This window comes from Trichomycterus rosablanca, chromosome 9 (assembly GCF_030014385.1).
Source record: "Trichomycterus rosablanca isolate fTriRos1 chromosome 9, fTriRos1.hap1, whole genome shotgun sequence".
NCBI lineage: Eukaryota > Metazoa > Chordata > Actinopteri > Siluriformes > Trichomycteridae > Trichomycterus > Trichomycterus rosablanca.
The window spans coordinates 16,219,830-16,242,787 of record NC_085996.1 but is presented as its reverse complement, the minus strand read 5'-3'; the positions used below and the strand labels follow the sequence as shown (position 1 = coordinate 16,242,787).

At 37.9% G+C, this 22,958-nt stretch overlaps 1 protein-coding gene across 3 annotated transcripts; it reads right to left on the bottom strand.

The window, feature by feature from the left end:
* Positions 1 to 4,841: 4,841 nt before the first annotated feature.
* brox (BRO1 domain and CAAX motif containing) lies at positions 4,842 to 22,550 on the bottom strand. 3 transcript variants are annotated; one of them, XM_063001962.1, is made up of 14 exons: positions 22,470 to 22,550; positions 19,552 to 19,677; positions 19,135 to 19,241; positions 18,717 to 18,813; positions 18,450 to 18,545; positions 16,904 to 16,976; positions 16,655 to 16,760; positions 16,462 to 16,551; positions 16,183 to 16,268; positions 10,360 to 10,441; positions 10,099 to 10,249; positions 7,921 to 8,080; positions 7,074 to 7,129; positions 4,842 to 6,448 (listed from the first exon to the last, which is right to left on the bottom strand). In XM_063001962.1, the coding sequence occupies exons 1-14, from the start codon at positions 22,547 to 22,549 to the stop codon at positions 6,415 to 6,417; spliced, it is 1,344 nt and encodes a 447-aa protein (XP_062858032.1). In that variant the 5' UTR covers position 22,550; the 3' UTR covers positions 4,842 to 6,414. The 3 variants fall into 3 exon arrangements, with proteins under 3 accessions (XP_062858032.1, XP_062858031.1, XP_062858034.1); XM_063001961.1 differs by lacking the exon at positions 7,074 to 7,129; XM_063001964.1 differs by lacking the exons at positions 7,074 to 7,129; positions 22,470 to 22,550 and adding an exon at positions 21,491 to 21,882.
* Between the last annotated feature and the right edge of the window lie 408 nt (positions 22,551 to 22,958).

The following is a 22,958-nucleotide window of genomic DNA, read 5'->3' as shown; positions in this document are numbered from 1 at the left end:
CACTTCCAACGTTAGCACCACAGAAGCAACGGAGGGGCAACTGGCAAGATCCTTCGAAGTGGTTGGTTCACACGAGCAAACTCAGAGCAAATGACAATTGAACCGTGTATATGTGTATGCAACGCTGCTGTGAGGAGCAGCTTACACACACACGCACTCACTCACTCACAGGCCCAACAAAATTCCCCACATTCAGCCCTGTACTCTGATTGGCTCTAAGCATCAGCAGCTGGATTTACGTGCTGCTCACTAACAAAGATTTTTAAAACAATGTCGTAAAATATCGACACTACAGTACTATGTATAGAGGAAAAGATCTTACATTTTATTTAAAAAAAAAGTTGTAATTGTTGACACTATTTAGGTACAAAAAAAAGTAAAATATTCCAGATTTAAAATAACATTGTAATTGTTAAATTATGATGAATTTCGGAAGCAAACTGTGCTGCAGAAGCATGTACAAACCCCAGGAATCTGTGATTTGCTAATTCTCTTAAGCCTACTGAACTGACAAAAGTACAAAAAAAAAGATTTTCAATGTTTTCACTAACCATCTCAATTCTATTTTGCGCTAGATAGATAGATAGATAGATAGATAGATAGATAGATAGATAGATAGATAGATAGATAGATAGATAGAACTAAACAGAACAGAAGTTTTGATAAACAGAAAAAGATCTGACAGAGGCATGTTTACCCTTGTTACATCACCTTTCCTATTCATTACACATTTTCACCTATTCTTGTTTGATACAATACTTCAGCTGCTCAACAGGCTATGTTCACTGTTGTCTGATTCTGCTCTTCTTGATGTGCTATATGTTTTCAATAGGATTTAGATCAGGACTGCAGACAGGCCAATCAAGCACATGTATGTAAAAAGCCATGCTGTTGTAATGTGCAGATTGAGGACTAGCATTTTCTTGCTATCCATAAACTTCCCAGGGAAACTCATTGCCTTGATGACAGCATATGCCTCTCTTAATGGCATGGACACTGATGCACCCCGTACCATAGCATGTTGGCTTTCAATGATAACAGTCTTTGGCACAGAGAACTCAATGTCTATTTTTCCAAAAACAAGATCCCTCTAAGTTGAGATTGGGCCCAGACGATGCAGTGCCTTTACAGATAACAGATAATTTTAATAGTGGTAATGATGTAAATTTTATTGAGATTTGTTCAAAAACACATAGACCAAAAAATAAACAACCACAAAAACATCTAGTAAGTGGCAGTTAGATAGGCAAAAATGCCTGTTTTTGGAAGGATTGCCTGATTTATTTATTTTATAAATACTAAAGACTGGATATATTAAATTGGTGCTATAAAACACTTGCATTGCGTAGTTTGATGAATCCTGGTTTATGCTGCAACATACAGATAGAAGGGTTAGATTTTTACAAAAACAGAATCAGTCTATAGACCAACTGTGTCAACAGCTCAGGTTGGTGGTGGTGGTGGTGGTTTAATGGTGTGTGGAATGTTTTCTTGGCACACATTGGGCCCACCAACACCAACTGAGCATTGTTTAAATGTCACAGCCTTTCTGAGCATTGTTGCTGACCATTCATTTAAGGCGACAATTTACCAATCTTATAATGGCTCATTTAATTTTGTCTCAAACTTTAGTGTACTGTAGCTTTTCGAATCACCAAATCCAAAAGGTACTTTGAAGATGTGGTGGAAAGGGTGATTTGTAGCATATATGTGCAAATTTGCATACATTTTATTTATTTCCTAAAAGGAAATGACCTCTAGAAAATAAAAACCCCAAATCCAGAACAGAAAGTTAGGACTATGTCAAATGCAAATTAAATCATAAACCATTGATGTGTTAATCCACTTTGAACTTTCTTGAAAAAAAAATCACAAACTGTTGCCTCAAAGTTATAAGCATATAATTTATTGTATATAATTAAATTACAACCCAACACAGAAAACACAAAACAACACAAAAAAAGACAATATGGAAACTGCAAATTAAAAATATTTTGGAATGGATGTGCATTACGAAATAAAATGAACAGACAAAACATGAAATATCTTTTGTTCATACTGCAATTAAATAAAAGTCAAAGTAAATGTAAAAACAGTGTGTTTTTTATTTGCATTTTCCATAATGTCCCAAAATAATGTCCCAAGTAGTTAATGGTTGTGTCTGAAACACCTGAACTGTACAATTCAAACGGGTGCAAGAATACTTTGGCACATATAGTATGTTACTGCCATGAGAAGCTTGCACATTTATGAGTGCAATATTATATATATATATGTGTGTGTATATATATATTTAATACAGATATTTATTAAAATGGATCAGTAAAACAGTTTGTGTTCAATCTCCAAAAATAAGTAAAAATTAATAGTAATGTAATGGTGATAAACATGCTACTCTCCCAATTTCAATGTATCAAATTTAGAATGAGCACATATTGAACATTCAGAAATTATTAATCACTGTTTTTAGCACTTTATATTGTATTTTGGTTAACAAGAGAATGTTATAAAAATGAAATACAGTATAATCTGCAATTACTTTGCTGTTTACTGCTTCAGAGATTCTTCTCGAGCCAGTGACAGACAGAGACAGACACATGTCCTGTGTGATCTTGGACCAGTCAAAAGGGTGAATAAGAAGAGGGTCAGAATAATGCACAGTGCAGCTGGGGAGGGGCACAGGAGAAGGAATTTAAAGCTTTAAGCACACCGCTTGCATTTGTTCAACATATTCTAAAAGAAATTGCTCAAACAGTAGGTTGTCCATCCAGACTGAATCTGAGGACTGATTGAAGCTCAGCAAACATTGTGGGTAACCAGGAATTTCAGTCTTGTTCCATTTTGTGCAGGGCAGTGGGAGGAGGCAGGGAGGAGTCTATGATCACAAGTAGAATTGAAGAAGTGGAATGTGGCTCTCATACATTGGCCCCTAGACTTTTGGAGCATAGATGTAAAATTTCCCTAGGTACCTCTGGCTCCACACTGTTTACAAAAGAGGGTGGACAGGTACAAAACATTCTAGAATTCTATATCAAGGTCACAATGGAAAAAGGGTCCACAGCAAGTCAATGTTAACAGTATTTTGCAAAAACCATAAATGAAGACTTTTTGGCTAGAAATTACATGTTTTTGTACACAAGTTTTCTAAATACTTACCAGGTTTTATGTTTTTAAACACTGTAAGATGATATTCTTTTACATATTTTTCATTATCACAAGCATTAGAAAGATAGGACATGAGAAAGTAATACACATACCATGCACTTTCTGAGAACCCTTTTTTGAGCTACATTCACTATATACACCGATCAGGCATAACATTATGATCACCCCCTTGTTTCTACACTCACTGTCCATGTTATCAGCTCCACTTACCATATAGAAGCACTTTGTAGTTCTACAATTACTGACTGTAGTCCATCTGTTCTCTACATAATTTTTTAGCCTGCTTTCACCCTGTTCTTCAATGGTCAGGACCCCCAAAGGACGACTACAGAGTAGGTATTATTTGGGTGGTGGATCATTCTCAGAACTGCAGTAACACTGACATGGTGCTGGTATGAGTGGATAAGACACAGCAATGCTGCTGGAGTTTTTAAACACCTCACTGTCACTGGTGTACTGAGAATAGTCCACCAACCAAAAATATCCAGCCAACAGCGCCCCGTGGGCAGCGTCCTGTCTAGAATATGACCAACTCAAACAGCAGCAATAGATGAGCGATCACCTCTGACTTTACATCTACAAGGTGGACTAGGTAGGAGTGTCTAATAGAGTGGACAGTGAGTGGACACGGTATTTAAAAACTCCAGCAGCGCTGCTGTGTCTGATCCACTCATACCAGCACAACACACACTAACACATCACCACCATGTCAGTGTCACTGCAGTGCTGAGAATGATCCACCACCTAAATAATACCTGCTCTGTGGTGGTCCTGACAATTGAAGAACAGCATTAAAGGGGGCTAACAAAGCATGCAGAGAAACAGGTGGACTACAGTCAGTAATTGTAGAATGACAAAGTGCTTCTATATGGTAAGAGGAGCTGATAAAATGGACAGTAAGTGTAGAAACAAGGAGGTGGTTTCAATGTTATGGCTGATTTCCGATGTGGGTACATAATAACAAACATAGTCTGTCTACATTTGGATTATTTATTATTTGGATGGTGGACTGCCCTCAGCATTGATTGGCATCTTGCTTGTGTAATGCTCCCTGTAAAGTGCAGAATGGCAGCAACAAATGCTGAAAGCTGGGAAATAACAGAGACAGGAAAATCCAGCTGGCCAAGTGGTTTCACTTATGGATTTAATTAACTTTACTTATGCATTAAGCTGCCATTAGGTTTGGCTTTGGAACCAGTTAATAAACATTGATCATTTTAACACACTTTAAAGTAAAATATTTAAGCTTGTCAGACTTAAATGACAAACTTCAAATAGCTTTTTTTTTGCATGGTGTTTTTATTAGCTAATTTCAAAACACATTGGTTTCTTTTTCAAATAATTCTATTAAATAATTTGTGTGCTTTGGGTCATTGTGTTACATAATCTGACATTTTCTGTGGTGCCACTTTTTTTTTCCTAAGAAAGCAAAGCTTAGGCAATTTTTAAGGCAAGGCACCACTACGACCCACCTAAAACATAAAAAGTGCTATTACAGCATGTTTGTAATTACATTTTTAAAACAAAGACCATTACAAATAACAATAAAATTAATTTAGATGATTGTTTAAAATGTGTTTAAGCAGATTCTATTATGATTGTGAAAATCAGACCCCATCATATGAGAAAAAACATGGTCAGTGTAATTTCAAATGAATCATACATTTCTTAGGGCATTCTATGTACACACTTTAATTTGCTAATTTGCCCATGAGTACAGTGAGAGGGAGTGTGTTGACCCCTGTGCATTCATTAATTTTTAATACAAATAATAATAAATTACCTTTATAGACACATAGACAAAGTCATCTACCACACACACACACACAAAGTTAGTACAGACAGGCTTTGTGTGGGATCTGTGTAGGTGGTGTGAGATCCCACCGGCAGACAGTTCAGAAAGCAAGACTAAACTTTACAGAACATAACTAAATACAAAATACCCATTTAACAATTGTTTTACTAGAGAAAGCCATCCAACACATTTCAGTTTAAAGGTACATGAGAGAAGGAAAGCTTTATATTTACTTAATTATACCAGAGAATTGTATTTATTAAATTATGATCATCTTGAGAATACTCTTTACAATGTATACTGCTATCCCATTTCACACACAAACTAAAACAGGGCTACCAATTTAAAGTGAGATAAAAAAAAAGATACTTGGTTGGAAATCCTGAAAATCCATCATTTTCTGACTGAGTTCAGGGATGTCATACCATCTTAAAAATGAGTACATCTCTGTCTATGTAATCTAATTATTGGTAAAAAGTATTGGTAATATGAGGTTTCTCTGTTTTGAGGCAGAAATTAACATGTTGGCAACAAACTGTGTAGCTAAGATTGCTATTTAAGGATACAGGCCATTAGAGAACTTAAGTAAAGATAGCGTGGAACACAACTAATTTAATTAATTTATTGGGTTTATGTATACAGTTCAATTGGTAAGAAGTTACACGTCTTGTAGAAATTGGCTCCTAAGACACTTACATAATAGTTCTGAGCTTGGAGATTTGTTACTAATATATTATTTAATATTAACATACTGAATGTGCTCAAATGTTTACATTCTGCTTAATGATGTGCATATAAGTGTAGATGTTAAAATAATACAAGTTTTTATGTTTGTAACGTATTTGGATCAGAAGCTATTTACACAAATCAATTGACCTACAAGTTAAAGAAAAATTACACAGACATTTCAGTCAGTGCAAACATTTGATCAACAAATAGATTAAAGTGTACAGTATGCTAGGTATCTCATTACACATCAAAAATCCTATTCATTAAAACCAACAAAAGAAACTGAAATGAATTACTTCACAAAGCCTGTTAGAGAGATGGGTGGAGAATTAAATGCTTCGTTTAAGTACAGTATTAGTATAAATAATTTTAAATGAATATAAATGATTCAATGTAAAATACTGGGAGTACAAAAAGTTTAATTAAGGACACTGCCATATTTTTTAACATGCTGAGTGTCCTGCATGTGCTAGGCAAATAATTATTTTCATTGTGTATTCATGAAGACTAACACTGCAGTGTTACAGATTATTATGTTGCTTTTAGATCTAACTGAGCTGTAAAATGTGCCTGTGGTAAAAAACGTAAAATAAAAATTATGATAATATTTAGCGACATGGAAAAGTATGTAGACACTTGTAGTTATAATGTTGCTCCTGTAAATTCTTAAGAGATCACACATCCAGTGTCTTTCTGGGGCTTCAAATCGGGTTCCTTTACAGGCTTTATATCCTCCTCCTGCTTCGGTTTGGCATTCGCCTAAAAGCAATCAGTGCATTGCCATTAGTATAATACAAAGCCAATATCTGGAAAAGTTGGGACATTTTGTAAAAAAAATTAAAACATTTTGGAAAAAAAGCAGCTGTGATTTGTAAAAGCTTTCCTTGATCAATTTTGTAAAAACACAAATGTAAAAAAAGTTGGGACAGTATCAGGTGTAATTTTTCCCATTCTTACTGCAAACACATTTTCTGCTGGGGACAGGTCAGGACTGCGCATAGTCCAGTCCTCTTTTTCCGCAGCCATGCCTTTGTAATGTGTGCAGCATGTGATTTTGCATTGTCTTGTTGAAAATGCATGGTCATCGCTATTCAGAGCACACAGCATCCATTTCTTTCAAAAAAGATCTGGAATACTGATCCGTCTGACCACAATTCATGTTTCCACTGTGTGGATGGTCCATGTTAGATGCCTCAGAGGCCAGAGAACTTGACACTGTTTCTGGACAGGGTTTCTTTTTTCACAGTTAAGTGGCATTTGTGAATGTAACTCTGTATTGTAGTGCTTGACAAAGGTTTGCCAAAGTAATCCCTTGCCCATGTGCTTATATTAGCTATTGACAAATTGATATTCACCATCACATCATTATTTAGATTTTTTTTACCTCATTACTAGCCTCAAATTGCCCCGTTCCAACTTTTTTTGGAATGTGTTGCAGGCCTGAAATGCAGGAATGGAGGTATATTAACAAATGAAATGAAGCTGACCAGACAAAACATGAAATATCTTAGTTTCCCACTGTCTGCAATGAATTAAAAGTCAAAGTAAATGTAAGAAACACTAAGTTTTTTATTTGCATTTTCCATACTGTTCCAACATTTTCTGATTGGGGGTTGTAAATATAAACAAATTTTGAATTTTTTGCCTGCAACAAAATCAAAACAAGTTGTAACAGAGGCATGTTTACCACTGTGTTCCTTAACCTTTAAAATTAATTACACTTTTAAATAATTTAAGAACTAAGGATACTAATTGTTGCAGTTTTGCAAGTGGAATGTTGGCCCATTCTTGCTTGATACAAAACTTCAGTTGCCCAACAGTCTGCGGTTGGCATTGTCCAAGTCTTCTCTACATGATTTACCACACTTTAATAGTTGACAGATTTGGACTGCAGGCAGGCCAGTCATGCAAATACACTCTGTGTCTACAAAGTCATATTATTGTAGCAAGCGCATAATGAGGCCTGGCACTATCTTAGTGAAATAACTTTTGACTTTCCAAGAAAAGATGACATGATGGCAGCATGTCTCTAAAATCCCAACAGACATCACCATGTTAATGGTACCTTCACAGATATGCAATTCATCCATGCCATGTGCACTACTGACAGATTAGATTTTTGTTATTATTTTACACAATGTCCCAAGTTTTACCAAAAATAGGGTTTGTGATCTAGATAGCACTTCATAAGCAATAATTAATTAAAAGATTGCTTAAATAATTATTTTTACCTTGTCATCCTTTTGCACTCTTGTAAGATCAAATGTGGTGTAGACCTCAGGAGAACACTGGCTACTAACAGAAGGAAGCTCAAAGGCGATGGGCTCTGCCAGACCGTAACTTGCCTTCAATTCCAAAACAGGTGCCTCTGCTGGAACCTTATGGAAGTATCTATAAATAAAGGATTAATGCTCACATTACTGCAGTTCAAGTCAAGTAATTGAAGATTAGAAAATCTGTCAATGCTGGAAATGTAATTCTAAAAAACCCTTTACATTTGTTAACTTTCTAAAACACTGAATGCATAATTACAGCCACCAATTGTACAGAATATCCACAACAATTGAAATCTTGAAATCTAATTGAATCTAGTCATTAAATTTTAATCTAAACACCTCTTTAATTTAACTTTTGAACCATAGGTGCAAACTGCTTGCTAATTCATTTGTAACTGCAATAAAGCTGGGTAGCCGTCTCCTGTTCCCTTATGCATGTCAGTACAACTGGTTAGATGATATGCAAGTAAAAAGTTCAATTCCTGGAATGATTCACCACAAAACATTTTATAGTATACTGTCAGACTAAGGATAAGGAAGGTAAAACATAAGCCTGCAGTCACTCAAAAACTGAACTCCAACATGCAGTAAAGAATGAAGGTGAGTGCATTTAACATCATAAAAAAGAATGGATATAGCAGGATATATTAAATCAGCAACTGTTTCTGGGGAAAAACAGACAACAACAAAAAAGCTAGAAAATTACTTTAAACATATCAAATTAATCTCCAACTGCTGGGCTAAAACCCAAATGTGTTTTTTTTTTAATTTTTTAAGAAGGTCCTGTTACAATTAACAATATCAAAAATATGCTGTTATTACATCATTCATTGGTTTTAATTCTCATTTAATTTTATCGACCGCTTTATTCTGATCAGGGTCATGGTGGGTCCGGTTTCACTAGGCAACACTGGGCACAAGGCAGGAATACCCTGGACGGGGCACCAGTCCATCACAGAACTTTAGCCATCCCCCAAGAACATAACCAATCAAATCTGTGTAGACTCCCAGCTGGCTGACAGCACTGCTGAAAATTAAAAACCAGATCTCAGTGATAGAACGCTGTGCCACCTAAGCACCATGATTACTCAATTAATCTAATATCAACTAAAATGTAACGCTGATCAGATTTACTGGTGTGCATGTAATGCCTAGTTCACACTACACGATTTTTGCCCTGATTTTTGCTCGGCGACTGGTCGCAGCTAGATTTGCTGGCTCGGGAGCAACTCGGCGTTCGCTCGGCGATCAAAACTCGGCTCTCAATCGTGAACAATCGTCAAGTGTGAACTACCCACCAACTCGATCCGACCGGCTCGCCGAGCGCTCGGTGACCAGATCGAGATTTCTAACATGTCAGATATCTGATCTGAGTTGCCCGACTGGCAGTGAGTGCTATGTCGAACAGCCAATGAGAACGTAAGATACGGTATGAGGGGAAACGCAGGAGAGGAGTGTAAACAGGTGGGACAGGGGCTTAATATAGTTTATATCAGAATACACCGGCACACACACGTTTTACAGTATTTCTGACTTGATCCTATACAAAACATAACACCAACACTGCATTGCAAAAATATTAATTAACCTCCAACTTACTATAGAACAATCCATGCTGTTCGTGTTGCCAAATCCACTCAGATTCATTTATTTTTTCTCCTTGACTTTACGCTGCACATCAGCGCACAAACACTTTGATCACTCACTACTTGTTGACGTGCATTTTTGGACGTGGTATCATTAAACTCCTCGTCACTTCTCACGCGTGTTTTCGTAAAAAAAAAAAAAAAGAAAGAAAAAAAAAAAAAAAAAAAAAAAAAAAAAAAAAAAAAGAAGTAGTTTGGGAGATCAGAGAAGCTCGCCTGCGATTCCAGTTGGTGATAGATGGTGTAGTGTGAAACCCCCTATCACCGATCAGTCGTGTAGTGTGAAATATACACCGACTGAAAGACTCCCGAGTGCAAAAGATTCAGTTGTGTAGTGTGAACTGTACAGCGATCCGGCAAATCAGAAAGTCGTGTATTGTTTTACCTCACACAGTGGATACAATTACTGTTTATCCACAGAGAAAGAAATGAGAAACTTTCACAGAATCATGTTTGTGTGGTAGTATCCCTCTGTGTACACACTCACATGAAACCATTCTCTCGCTGACATTTCTCCAGAGTGTTCTTGATGAGGCTGCCAAGCTTAGTGAAGAAGAGTTGTTCAGAAGGCTTTGCAGTGCTGCCTGGGCCTTTGGTCTGACGATATTCTTTACACAGCGTCTCTGCATGGGAGTAACCTAAAGAAGACAGAACCAATCAAAAATTCAAATTAACTACTGTCAAAAGTAAGTGTTTTTTTTTCTAATGCAGCATAGTCAGTATGTGTGGTAATAATTCAAGTGCTCACATTTTTCAGCTTCCTGTAGGGATCTAATGGCTTCTCCACACTTGTCACTAGCAAGGAGTGTCTGTCCATGGTAGCAGTGTGCCTGTGATGGATTAAAAAAAAACAAAAAACATTTTTGTTTCTCACCAACAGCTGGTTGTTACAATTACAAAAAAAGGGGAAAAAAAAACAAATTTAGAATAAAATTAGTTAAATCATACATATGATGTAAAAAAAAAAACTTTTTTATTTAAATGAAAAATTAAATTAAGCCCAGGTGGCGCAGCAAGATATTACGCCAGCACACCAGCGCAGAGTTTCTGAACTCCTCGGTTCGAAACTCAGCATTGCCAACAGCCGACTGGGCGCCATTTGGCGGGCATAATTGGCAGTACCTGCAGAAGATACTAATTGGCCATCGTATCTGCAGGGTGTGGGCCGGACTATGTGTAGGTGGGATCTTCATACGCTGTGTAAGGACCCTGATTGGCAGAAGAGACGCCTGTGCAAAATGCAGGGGCGAGAAGAGGCGTGTACAGCGACATGCTCTCCTCGGATGCAATTGGGTATCCCTCAGCAGTGGAAGACAAATTGACTGCGCTAAATCGGGAGGAAAATGGGGAGAAAATGCATTAAAAAAAAAATTATAATGATGACATATTGGGCAATTTAATGAAGTAGCACCCATGTACAAAACATACAGTACAATAAATTGGCATTATTTTTGGTTCAACGAGTTCCGATAACTAACTGCTTAAGAAAGAACTGGGATGTGTGAAGTTTTCTATAGATTTGTTTTTTAAGTTTCATGCCTTCACTACTATCCCCACCTTTTCCTTGTTAAACACATAGTACTGTGTTACATAATATATATTAGAGTGTGAGACTTCTTTACTGTCTTTTTATCCCAATTTTATTACCAACAGATCACACAGTGTGCACTGGAAGCTGGTTTAGGATACAGGCTGGCATATCCTTAGTTGTAGAAATTACAAAGAGATTCTATTTGAAATTTACTATGAGTCAAAATTATGTGGACATTTGTCTCTAAGTTTTTTGGGCATCCAATTTAAAAACCATGACCACGGTTTTAAAATGGAATGCCCCCACCCTCTTTACAGCTACAACAGTCTTAACAGTCTTTGTGATGTAGTATGTTTGCCTGTGGAAAATTGTGCCCTTTCAATCAAAAGAGTACTTGTGAGGTCTAACACTAATGCTGGACATTAAGGCATGGCTTGTAATCAACGTTTCAATTCATCGCAAATGCGTTTAGTGTGGTTGAGGTCAGGCTCTGTGCAAGCCACTGGAGTTATTTCACACCATACTAGTCTAAATTTGTCCTTGTGAAACTTGCTTTGGTGCACAGAGGCAAACCATGCTTACAGAACATTTCCCAAACTCTTATAGGGTATAGGGAATAGGGTAAATAAGAATGTTTGCATCAGGATGGGCATCCCATGTTTACATATTTACATATCGGACGGTCGAAGCCCAGATTAACAATGTCCGCCTCCAGTACTGTTGGTTAGCAGAATACTGGTGGAAACTATGCTATGCTGTTGGGCCAAGAAAAAGGAAGAGGAGAGGAGCAGGAAAGAATGCTCAACAGCAGTGAAAGAGCTGAAAGGGTAAGAAGGTGGAGTTAAGAGAAGCAATATTGATCGTGGGCACTACGACTGGTAAAGGGAGAGAGCTAGCTAATACAGGGGTTGGACAAAATAACTGAAACACCTGTCATTTTAGTGTGGTAGGTTTCATGGCTAAATTGGACCAGTCTGGTGGCCAATCTTCATTAATTGCACATTGCACCAGTAAGAGCAGAGTGTGAAGGTTCAATTAGCAGGGTAAGAGCACAGTTTTGCTCAAAATATTGCAATGCACACAACATTATGGGTGACATACCAGAGTTCAAAAGAGGACAAATTGTTGGTGCACGTCTTGCTGGCGCATCTGTGACCAAGACAGCAAGTCTTTGTGATGTATCAAGAGCCACGGTATCCAGGGTAATGTCAGCATACCACCAAGAAGGACAAACCACATCCAACAGGATTAACTGTGGACGCAAGAGGAAGCTGTCTGAAAGGGATGTTCGGGTGCTAACCCGGATTGTATCCAAAAAACATAAAACCACGGCTGCCCAAATCACGGCAGAATTAAATGTGCACCTCAACTCTCCTGTTTCCACCAGAACTGTCCGTCGGGAGCTCCACAGGGTCAATATACACGGCCGGGCTGCTATAGCCAAACCTTTGGTCACTCGTGCCAATGCCAAACGTCGGTTTCAATGGTGCAAGGAGCGCAAATCTTGGGCTGTGGACAATGTGAAACATGTATTGTTCTCTGATGAGTCCACCTTTACTGTTTTCCCCACATCCAGGAGAGTTACGGTGTGGAGAAGCCCCAAAGAAGCGTACCACCCAGACTGTTGCATGCCCAGAGTGAAGCATGGGGGTGGATCAGTGATGGTTTGGGCTGCCATATCATGGCATTCCCTTGGCCCAATACTTGTGCTAGATGGGCGCGTCACTGCCAAGGACTACCGAAACATTCTGGAGGACCATGTGCATCCAATGGCGGTGCCGTGTATAAGGATGACAATGCACCGATACACACAGCAAGACTGGTGAAAGATTGGTTTGATGAACATGAAAGTGAAGTTGAACATCTCCCATGGCCTGTACAGTCACCAGATCTAAATATTATTGAGCCACTTTGGGGTGTTTTGGAGAAGCGAGTCAGGAAACGTTTTCCTCCACCAGCATCACGTAGTGACCTGGCCACTATCCTGCAAGAAGAATGGCTTAAAATCCCTCTGACCACTGTGCAGGACTTGTATATGTCATTTCCAAGACGAATTGATGCTGTATTGGCCGCAAAAGGAGGCCCTACACCATACTAATAAATTATTGTGGTCTAAAACCAGGTGTTTCAGTTATTTTGTCCAACCCCTGTATGTTGGAGAGGAGAGGGGTTGACATACTATATGTGGAAAAGACCAGTGGAATGGGGAGTAAGGCTAGAGGTGGGTTTAAACTGTATCATGGTGTAGATGGGAGGAGAAATTAGTTTGGTTAATCTTAAAAGAAGAGTACATCAAGAATATAGTGAAGGTGTACCTAAAGGGGTACCTAAAGAGGAGAGAATTGTGACTGTAAGAAAAAGACTGTGGTGTGAAATTCAAAGAAGGGGTGAGACAGACACTGGCTGGTGGTGACAACTGGGCAACAACTGCAATAGTGGTGACGGAATCAGCTAGGAAGGTACTTGGTGTGAAATCTGGACAGGGGAAGGAAGAAAAAGGAGACTTGGTGGTGAAATAAGGAGATGTATGAAAGTTTAAAAAGGAATAGATTGGTGAAAAATAACTGGGATCTCCAGAGAGACAGAGCGTAAGCAGGGGTACAAGGATATGCAGTGTAAGGCGAAGAAAGAAGTAGCAAAAAAAACAAGGAAAAGACATATGAGAAGTTGGACAACAAAGAAGATGAAAATGACTTGTAACAACTGGCCAGAGAAACAGAGCTGGGATGGATATACAGCAAGTTAAAATGATAAAGGACGCAGATGGGAACGTGCTCACAAATGAAAAGAGTGAACTGAGAGGGTGGAAAAAAATTTGAGGAGCTGTTAATTAAAGAAAATAAAATAAAGGTTGGATGACATACAGATAGTGAATCAGGAAGTTCCCTTAGATTAGCAAGAAGTGAGCGTAGCTATAAAGAGAATAAAGAGTGGGAAGGCAGTTAGCCGGGATGTGGTGGCTGGGATGACAGAAAAGAATGTTCAGGACAGGGCAAGATGTGACAACCCCTAACAGAAACAACTGAAAGATCTTAACTCATTAATTAGGAGGAGTGTCCTCATACTTTTGTTGGATTTACTGGTATGCATGTGATAACTCATTGTACTGGAGTATTGATTTACTACACTACTTCCACAAAATTGTATGCTATAAAAGGTATCTGCAAACCAAAAGAACAAAGAAACTCCCTATGCAAGGTGTTTTAAACCATAGATTCCCAACCACTGGGCCATGGGTGCAGTTCGCAAGACTTATTGTTTACATACTTGGTGGAGTACCTGTACTTTATCTAGGGTTTTGAAATCTCTTTCCTTAAAAAGCCATTTTAGCAGAAAAAAAATGTTAATACATTCCAACAACATACTACGTCACAAAACAATATATGGTCAAAAGTATATGTGGCCACATTACTATGAGCTGTTGGGGATCTTATTCCAGAACCATATGAATGAATAGAGTTCCACAACGTTGCAAGAAAATAGTTAATAATAATTGTTCTTCACACCTGTGTGCAATGGACGTGGTTAAAACTCCTGAACTCAATAATTAAGAGGGGTGTCCACATTAATTTGGCTAGAGTGTATACACTAATAAGCCTAATAATGTGTAAGGACCCTGGTATGCTGTCAAAACAGCTCTGACCCTTCAATACAGCCTCCACATGGACATAAAGTCCTGAAGTATCTGGTACCAGGACTTTACCAGTAGGTACTTCAACTTTTTTAGTCAGTTTCGATGTCTGCGTGCTCATTGTAGGTGCTTCGATGGAGGACAGGAGTAAGCATAAGTACTATGACCAGCCTGGGACTATGCGTCCTCATACACTGACGGGTTTGAAGCTCTGTGTTTTGTGACACATTCACCTCATCACCAGTATTACAATTATCTGCAATTTAAGCCACAGTAGTCTTTGGTCCATACCAAACAGCATGTTCTCTGGCATCACGTACTACTATACAACATGTAGCATGTTGACATCCTCTTTATTTATTTATTTTTTGCATTTTCCCCTAATTTTCCTCCCAATTCAGTCGTATCCAATTATCCGATTGCATTGCGCTTCCTCTCTACTGATGTTGACCTCCACTCTGACTGAGGAGAGCCGTGACTAACACCCCCTTTGTGGTGTCCAGCCTGGCGGATGGCAGAGCTGAGTTTCAAACTGTCGAGTTTGAAATGTCAGCTCTGGGACATCCTCTTTATTATGTAGTATGCAATCTACTTTAGGTAGCAGCATGTTAAGTGCCTTTCACATGTAATACCTGTGTAAATACCTGGTTACATAGCTTTGAAAATTTACTCAGCAACTTACTGTGTCAAACCTCTTCACACATAAAGGACCTGACGCATATAATGTGACCAAAACAAGTAAGATCTTTGACCACAAGTCAAATTTTTTATCAAATATAAAGAACTGTACATTTAGTTACCAACAATGAACAATGTTATTTTTTTTCTTTTCACCTCAAAAATAAACAAACTTTGGGCAGGGGTATTTTTGAGTACAACTGAACAACTTACTTGCTTTGTCCTTGCACACACACACGCATAGGCTGTAAGTGCTGTTTAATTAAGATAGACGCAACACCTTGTCATACAATGACACATACTACCTTGATCTATAAATTATTATCCTCTTTCAATACATGAACCTAAATTCACTGTTTTTACTGACTCTGAACATAATCAAAATGTGTTTCTTCTAAAAATGAATACATATTGTACATATTCTACTTTCTACAGTGTCTAGCTACTTAAAAGTGGTTAGGGTTACAGTGGGTCTGACACCACCCGGAATCACTGGGCAGGAATTCACAGGCTTACATATTCGCTGAATATCAGCTAAGGGCAATTTAGAGAAGTCAATCAGCCCTCTGTATGCTTTTGGTAAGTGGGGGGAAACTGCTTTAATGTAGTTATTTACAGTAGTAGTGTTTTTATACCTTAGCAATTAATTTTTTTATCAGTTTGGTTAAACTGCTTAAACACATTCTTACACACTACTGTCAGACCAGTTTTAGCACATGAAAATGACTTACATAAGCCATGTAAAAGTGGTGCTTCAGCTGTAGGTACTTTCTCCACTTACTGCTGTACTCTGGGTCCAACGTGTTCAGACTATGATCTAGTAAAAGGAACATTTTATTTACCTTAACAAGTCAATTTTGTGCATAAATCATTTGCATTTGTTTACCATCAAGCAGAAATGAATGACTTAGGAAATTGAGACAATAAATGAATACAGTATGTATTTATTCGTTATCTTTTAGGCTAACTTACATACTTTTTTTAAAATAAAAATGTTAACATATACTTACCAGCCTTTTGATAGTAGTTTGCTGTCTCAAATGACAAAGCTGCAATGAGGCCAGCATTATGCTTTAGCTCTATTGCACGGGCAATGGTCACTAAAAAGAAGGGAGAAATAGGTTATTAGTTTCACAAGTTTGTATTTGTTTTTCATGCAATACCAATAGGGTGGAGAAGGTAAATACTGGGAACTTTCCAAACCTTCTTGAGCCTCTGCTTGACTCTGCACAATGTAAGTTTCAATGACCCTGGGCTCCAAGTCTCTGCCTTTCTCAGCTGGTGTGATGAGACGGGGAATTAGAATTTCCTTAAAAAAAAGGGGGGAAAAAATCTTGCTAGCTATTAGCATATTCCTTACAATGCTGGAAACAACAAAATACCCATTAGTCACCAAATGTCAAGGTTAAAGTTTTAATTTTATTATTCCAAACAATCTGTAAAAACACTTACCTTAAGATATGTGAAAAGTCCAGCAGCAATTTTCAGACTCTTATGAACATTTTTTGCTTCATCCTCAGTGATGCTGTAACAAAAGTTACATAGTTGACACCCTGACAATAATAATAATAATTACTGTACTCAATAATTAGGAGCGCTGTCCACATACTTTTCGTCTTTTTTCAAGACCTTCATTGGAAGGCAGTTTTACACCCACGGTTCTCATTGTTTAATTGTTGAAGCAAGACTAGACTCTGAAATTTTTGTACCTTGACCTTTTTACACAACCGTTTTACTGCTGACACCCTGTACTTCCTGTCCTTTAATCCACTCTACTGATTGAAATTGTCCTTCATAATTTTCTCCACCCTATGATGTCATGTTTTGTCACTCTAGAACAGGGGTGTCAAACTCACGGCCCGCGGGCCGGATGGCCCGCGGCGTCATTTGATCCGGCCCGCGAGAGGTTTAACGACTGTATGATTGTTGTGATGGTTCGAGTCGTTACAGAGACGCGCTTATAATTTAATGCGCTCCTGCGCCTTTAAGAGACAACGTGACATCGTAGTCATGGCAACTAACTTTACCCTTCGCTAAGAAGCCATGTGACTTTTACGGCACAGAGAACGCGGGGTAGCGTAGTCAGTAATGTAAACAATAATAAATAAATACAAATAATTATATTGCAATATAATACCCAAGCATTGTCTGTAAGTAGTGGCGTTTATATTCTCAGTTGTTAGTTAATGTTTAGTGAGTATATCACAGCGTTTTAGTTACAAATTTACCGTAATTAAATACTGTTGTTACGTTACTATAGCAATTAGTATCTTTACACAAAATGCTAAGTCGTTATTTTACGTTTGGTTAAATCTCATATTGTACCAGATATAACACTTGACTACAGCTGTGTGCTTTTACTGTATTAAGTTCTTTATTGTTTTTATTGTTTGTATTTTTACTTCATTTTGATGCACAGCTGGGGAGCAAATAAACCGACTGTATTCTGAAGGGAGCTGTCTGTCTGTCTGTCTAGCTGGGAAAGGGGGATAAACTATTAGTGAGGGCAGAATGATTGTCTTAAAAATACACTGTAAAATCTAATAAATAAATAAATAAATTAACTGCATCTTTCAAAATGCAGGCTGATTTTGTGACCTGCAAAGTGACACAGCCTACCAGTAGATGATGTTACACATATTTACACATGATCCTAAAATGTACAAAAAGATAATTAAGAAAATTAAGCATAAGGAGGAAATTTCATGAAAGTGAAAACAAGTTTGTGCTTCAGGAAGAGAAACCGGTGCGTCTCTTGTGTTATGAGGCTGTGTCTGTGGTAAAGTAGAACAATATAAATGCAGAATTCAGCCTCCAAGAAAAACAGCAATGTGACTGCAATCACAGCAGGATACGTTACAATCGGCCCTTTGAGGGCCACCATAATGCTGATGTGGCCCTCGGTGAAAATGAGTTTGACACCCCTGCTCTAGAACATTCCTAATTTAGTCTACCTATTAAATTTATTTAAGGAAGGTATAAAAACAAATGTACCCACTTTTCCTTTCCTGCAAGCCGTGATGCAAATTTTGTATGCCAAATAGCAACGTTAAATCCCACAGATGCCAGTTCAAACACAGCATCTTGTTGAGCACTAAAAAGAACAAAAGGAATTATACACAACACAACAATACATGTTCCAGAAATAATTTAATTACTTTTGTTCCATGTGTATACTTGATGGGAATTGAGTATAAGCGAATATATTCTGCTATATACTGTATGAACTTTAATACAAAAACTTTTAGGTTTTTTATTTTATTACCTTGGAGTGTTTCCTAGTAAAGTGTCAGTCCACTTGAAATTCTGGATGAACCTAAGCTTGTTTTCCTGTGTGGTACCATCAAGTGACACAATAAACCCTGTGCATAACAGTCAGAGACAAAAAAGATTTTACTGTAAGAGGCAAAAACCCACCAATACTCTACATTTAAACAAGCAAAAAGTAGCTAAATTAGCATGCAGACATCAAGCCAATCTCTATAACTATTCACATCAGAAGCATTAATTAAGTGTTTAAGTAAGTGTTTATGTTTTTTTTGTCTTTCTAACATATCCTAACACCAGAGGTAGAAAGTTAAAATAAAAGTCAAAAAATGTTTAGACAAGCATACTAAAATACATCAAAGACAGCTTGACAAACAAACAATTGGTTACAGGCACCAAAAGAAAGTAAAACTAACCCTGTAAAAGGGAGAAATACTCATCAGAGGCTTTCTTCATAATTTCTGGAGTGCATGTAGAATCTATGAACATGTCCAAAAGCCTAGCCCTTGTTGTTCTCAAATCACTAAAACACAAACAAATCTAGCATCAGCCATCAATAATCTTACATTTATGGATAAATTAAGTGCTGGGGTTGTATTGTTTACTGCTGTCACAACCATCCAGTTTTTTAATTACTGTTAAGAGAATAATAAAGTATATGACATTCTAGGGAACTGTGCACTTTCAACTTATATAGAGATTCATCCTTACATCTTTATCAATAAGGAGACGTGTCTACATACTTTTGACCATATAATGTAAGTTGTATAAGATACAAGGGGTGATATGCAATGATATAAATAAATGTACATAGCATCATGCAGGAAACTTACTTGCAGATTTTATTGGCAGCTGAACTGGATGCTACTCCATACAAATTGAATGACACGGGTGCTGTCGCCTTCAAAGGATTTCGATGAAACCAGTGTGTCATTGTGAGGCTGGTTAGGCAGCTACACCTTTTAGTTAGAGAACAAGTTTATTAGCACTGCTGAAAACATGTCATAAACGCAACAGTTAGCTTTTTAGCAGCGTAACAGCCAGTGATGTTAAAATAGATCATGATTAAAAAACTAGAAAAAAGTCCATGTACCCTGTACAACCCAGAGTTTCATACAGTTACGTACAAATGAAAATTTACACTCTGTTAATGGTTACTGGTAATTGCGTGTTATTGTTATCTGACAATATATTCTTCACACCCATTTTTATTTCCTTTTTTGTTCTATTCACTCCCATTAAAAAGCAAACACACTGGCATTACACATGCAGAAATTCAATCAGATATCTAAGGAAAAGTGTTCACCTCCTACATACACTGATCAGCCATAACATTAAAACCACCTCCTTGTTTCTACACTCACTGTCCATTTTATCAGCTCCACTTACCATATAGAAGCACTTTGTAGTTCTACAAATATTGACTGTAGTCCATCTGTTTCTCTGCATACTTTTTAGCCTGCTTTCACCCTGTTCCTCAATGGTCAGGACCCCCATAGGACCACCTTATTTAGGTGGTGGGTCATTCTCAGCACTGCAGTGGCAATGACATGGTGGTGGTGTGTTAGTGTGTGTTGTGCTGGTATGAGTGGATCAGACACAGCAGCACTGCTGGAGTTTTTAAATACCATGTCCACTCACTGTCCACTCTATAAGACACTCCTACCTAGTTGGTTCACCTTGTAGATGTAAAGTCAGAGACGATCGCTCATCTATTGCTGCTGTTTGAGTTGGTCACCTTCTAGACCTTTATCAGTGGTCACAGGACGCTGCCCATGGGGTGCTGTTGGCTGGATATATTTTTGGTTGGTGGACTATTCTCAGTCCAGCAGTGACAGTGAGGTGTTTAAAAACTCCATCAGCGCTGCTGTGTCTTATGCACTCATACCAGCACAACACACACTAACACACCAGTGTCACTGCAGTGCTGAGAATGACCCACCACCCAAATAATTCCTATTCTGTAGTGTTCCTGGGAGAGTCCTAACCATTGAAGATCAGCATGAAAGGGGGCTAACAAAGCATGTAGAGAAACAGATGGACAACAGTCAGTAATTGTAGAACTACAAAGTGCTTCTATATGGTAAGTGGAGCTGATAAAATGGACAGTGAGTGTAGAAACAAGGAGGTGGTTTTAATGTTATGGCTGGCCGGTGTGTAATCACTAAAGTAACCAAAAGTATTCACCCACCACATACATTCAATCAACTACCTAGAAAAATTTATTCACACCCCACCAAATACATGCTTTCACACACATTTACCTGTTTGTGCAAAAGTATTTACTCCCCCACCAAATACATGCTTACACACACATTTACCTGTTTGTGCAAAAGTATTTAAACCCCAGGCAAATACACACTTGCACACACAATCATCTACCCGAGCAAAAGTATTCACAGCCCCACCAAAAACGTTGTGCAGGCACACGAGCCTCTCTGAGCAAACATATTTACACCCCCACCAAATACATACTTGCAGCCACCCACAATCACCATAGCCACCACCTGGGAATCATTCAAGTTTCTCAGTTTTTTAATTTGCACAATTTTTTATTTCTCAGGTTGTGTAATCCCTGTGTTATAATGGATTAGTGAGCATCAGTTTTGCAGGCTGAAACTCCTTGTAGATGAAAGAGGTAAGGAATGAAAGGCCAGACTGATTTGAGCAGACAGAAAATTCAATAACCTCTCTTGACAAATATGGTAAGCATAAGTTGACATCAGGTTAAAAAAGAACAGAAATCTTGGGCTACAGTAAGCACAGACTTACTAAAACCACACAGTTAAATGGTGCCAAATATCCTTCCCGGTCTGATAAAGCTTGATTTCTGTTTGAACATGCAGATGATTGTACGGTCAGAATTTGTTTTTGTGGACCCAGCCTAGTGTCAACCATGTCAACCATTCAAGCTGAAGGCTGTAGTGTTGTTTGGAATGTCTTCTTGGTACACATCGGGCCCTATAATAAAAATCAGGAATCATTTAAATCAGGCATCTTTTTATGCCACAGCCAACTTGAGTATTCCAGCTGACCAATAGGTTAAAGTATTGGACTGGTAATTGGAAGCTTGCTGGTTCAGGTGTCCCTGGGCCCCTCAACTCTATTGCTTGAATTGTATTCACTCACGATTAACTATAAATCTCTTTGGAAAAAAATGTCTGCTAAATTATGTAAATGACAACAATCTTATAATGGCCACTCCAAGTATGATAATGTCACAAAGCACTGGCAATCTAAACTGGTTTAGGAAACATGGCAATGAGTTCAGTGTACTTCAATTATAATCTAGTCACCAGATTGTGGACGATAGATTCGCAGCATGGTTGAGCATTGGCGATATCTGCATTAGTTACGTAATGCAATATCAACATGGGGCAAAATCTCAAAGAAATGATTTTCAGGACCTTATTAAAACAATGACACAAAGAATTTCAGCTGTTTCGAAAACAAACATGGGCACACCTAGTATTAGTATATTGTTAGCATATTATTTCTTATAAAGTGACCTGTCAGTGTATATTAAATAGCTTCTGACATAGCAAGTCTGTAACCTCAGTAAGTTTACACTAAATATCCAACGCTAAACATCCAACGCTAACTAGCTAACCAGCGTTAATTCAACGTCACATCGCTAACAGCTCGCTAACTACTGTACATATTAAGCAAAAACTATAACTAAAACAACCTATGTATTTAAAAATCGTAACACAGAATGTGTTTAATCACAGTCAAACTTAAACTGTCAAACCTTGTACTTAAAACGCAGCAGAGAATCAGCCAATTCAAACCAGGAAAATACACACAATGAAAGTGCTTCCTGTTTGGCATACGTACTCCATGACGTTATAGAACGATTACGTAATAGACAAAACACTGGTTTTTAAGACTATATAACGAATGGTTTCTTTGATAATCAAGGAGGGCGGGTTGTTTTTATTATTATTTGAGCATAATTAATATGTTATTCATTTGTATATAACACGACTCTTTTTGGTATTGTTTGTACGTCGGGTTGCACAGTGGCTGTTTAAAGGGCCATGTTTTCCCAGTGTTTACGTACTGTATGGAAGGCCATCGGGCCCAAAACGTAGTCGCCAGGACACGTAAATAAAACACGTGTGTAGACGACCAAAAATCACGTAAATGTAACAGGGTTAAAAAATACTTTTGTTTTATTTAAAATTCCACCAAATCCTGTAATGGGTTTACAATGTTATTTCTGTGTTCTGTATGTATA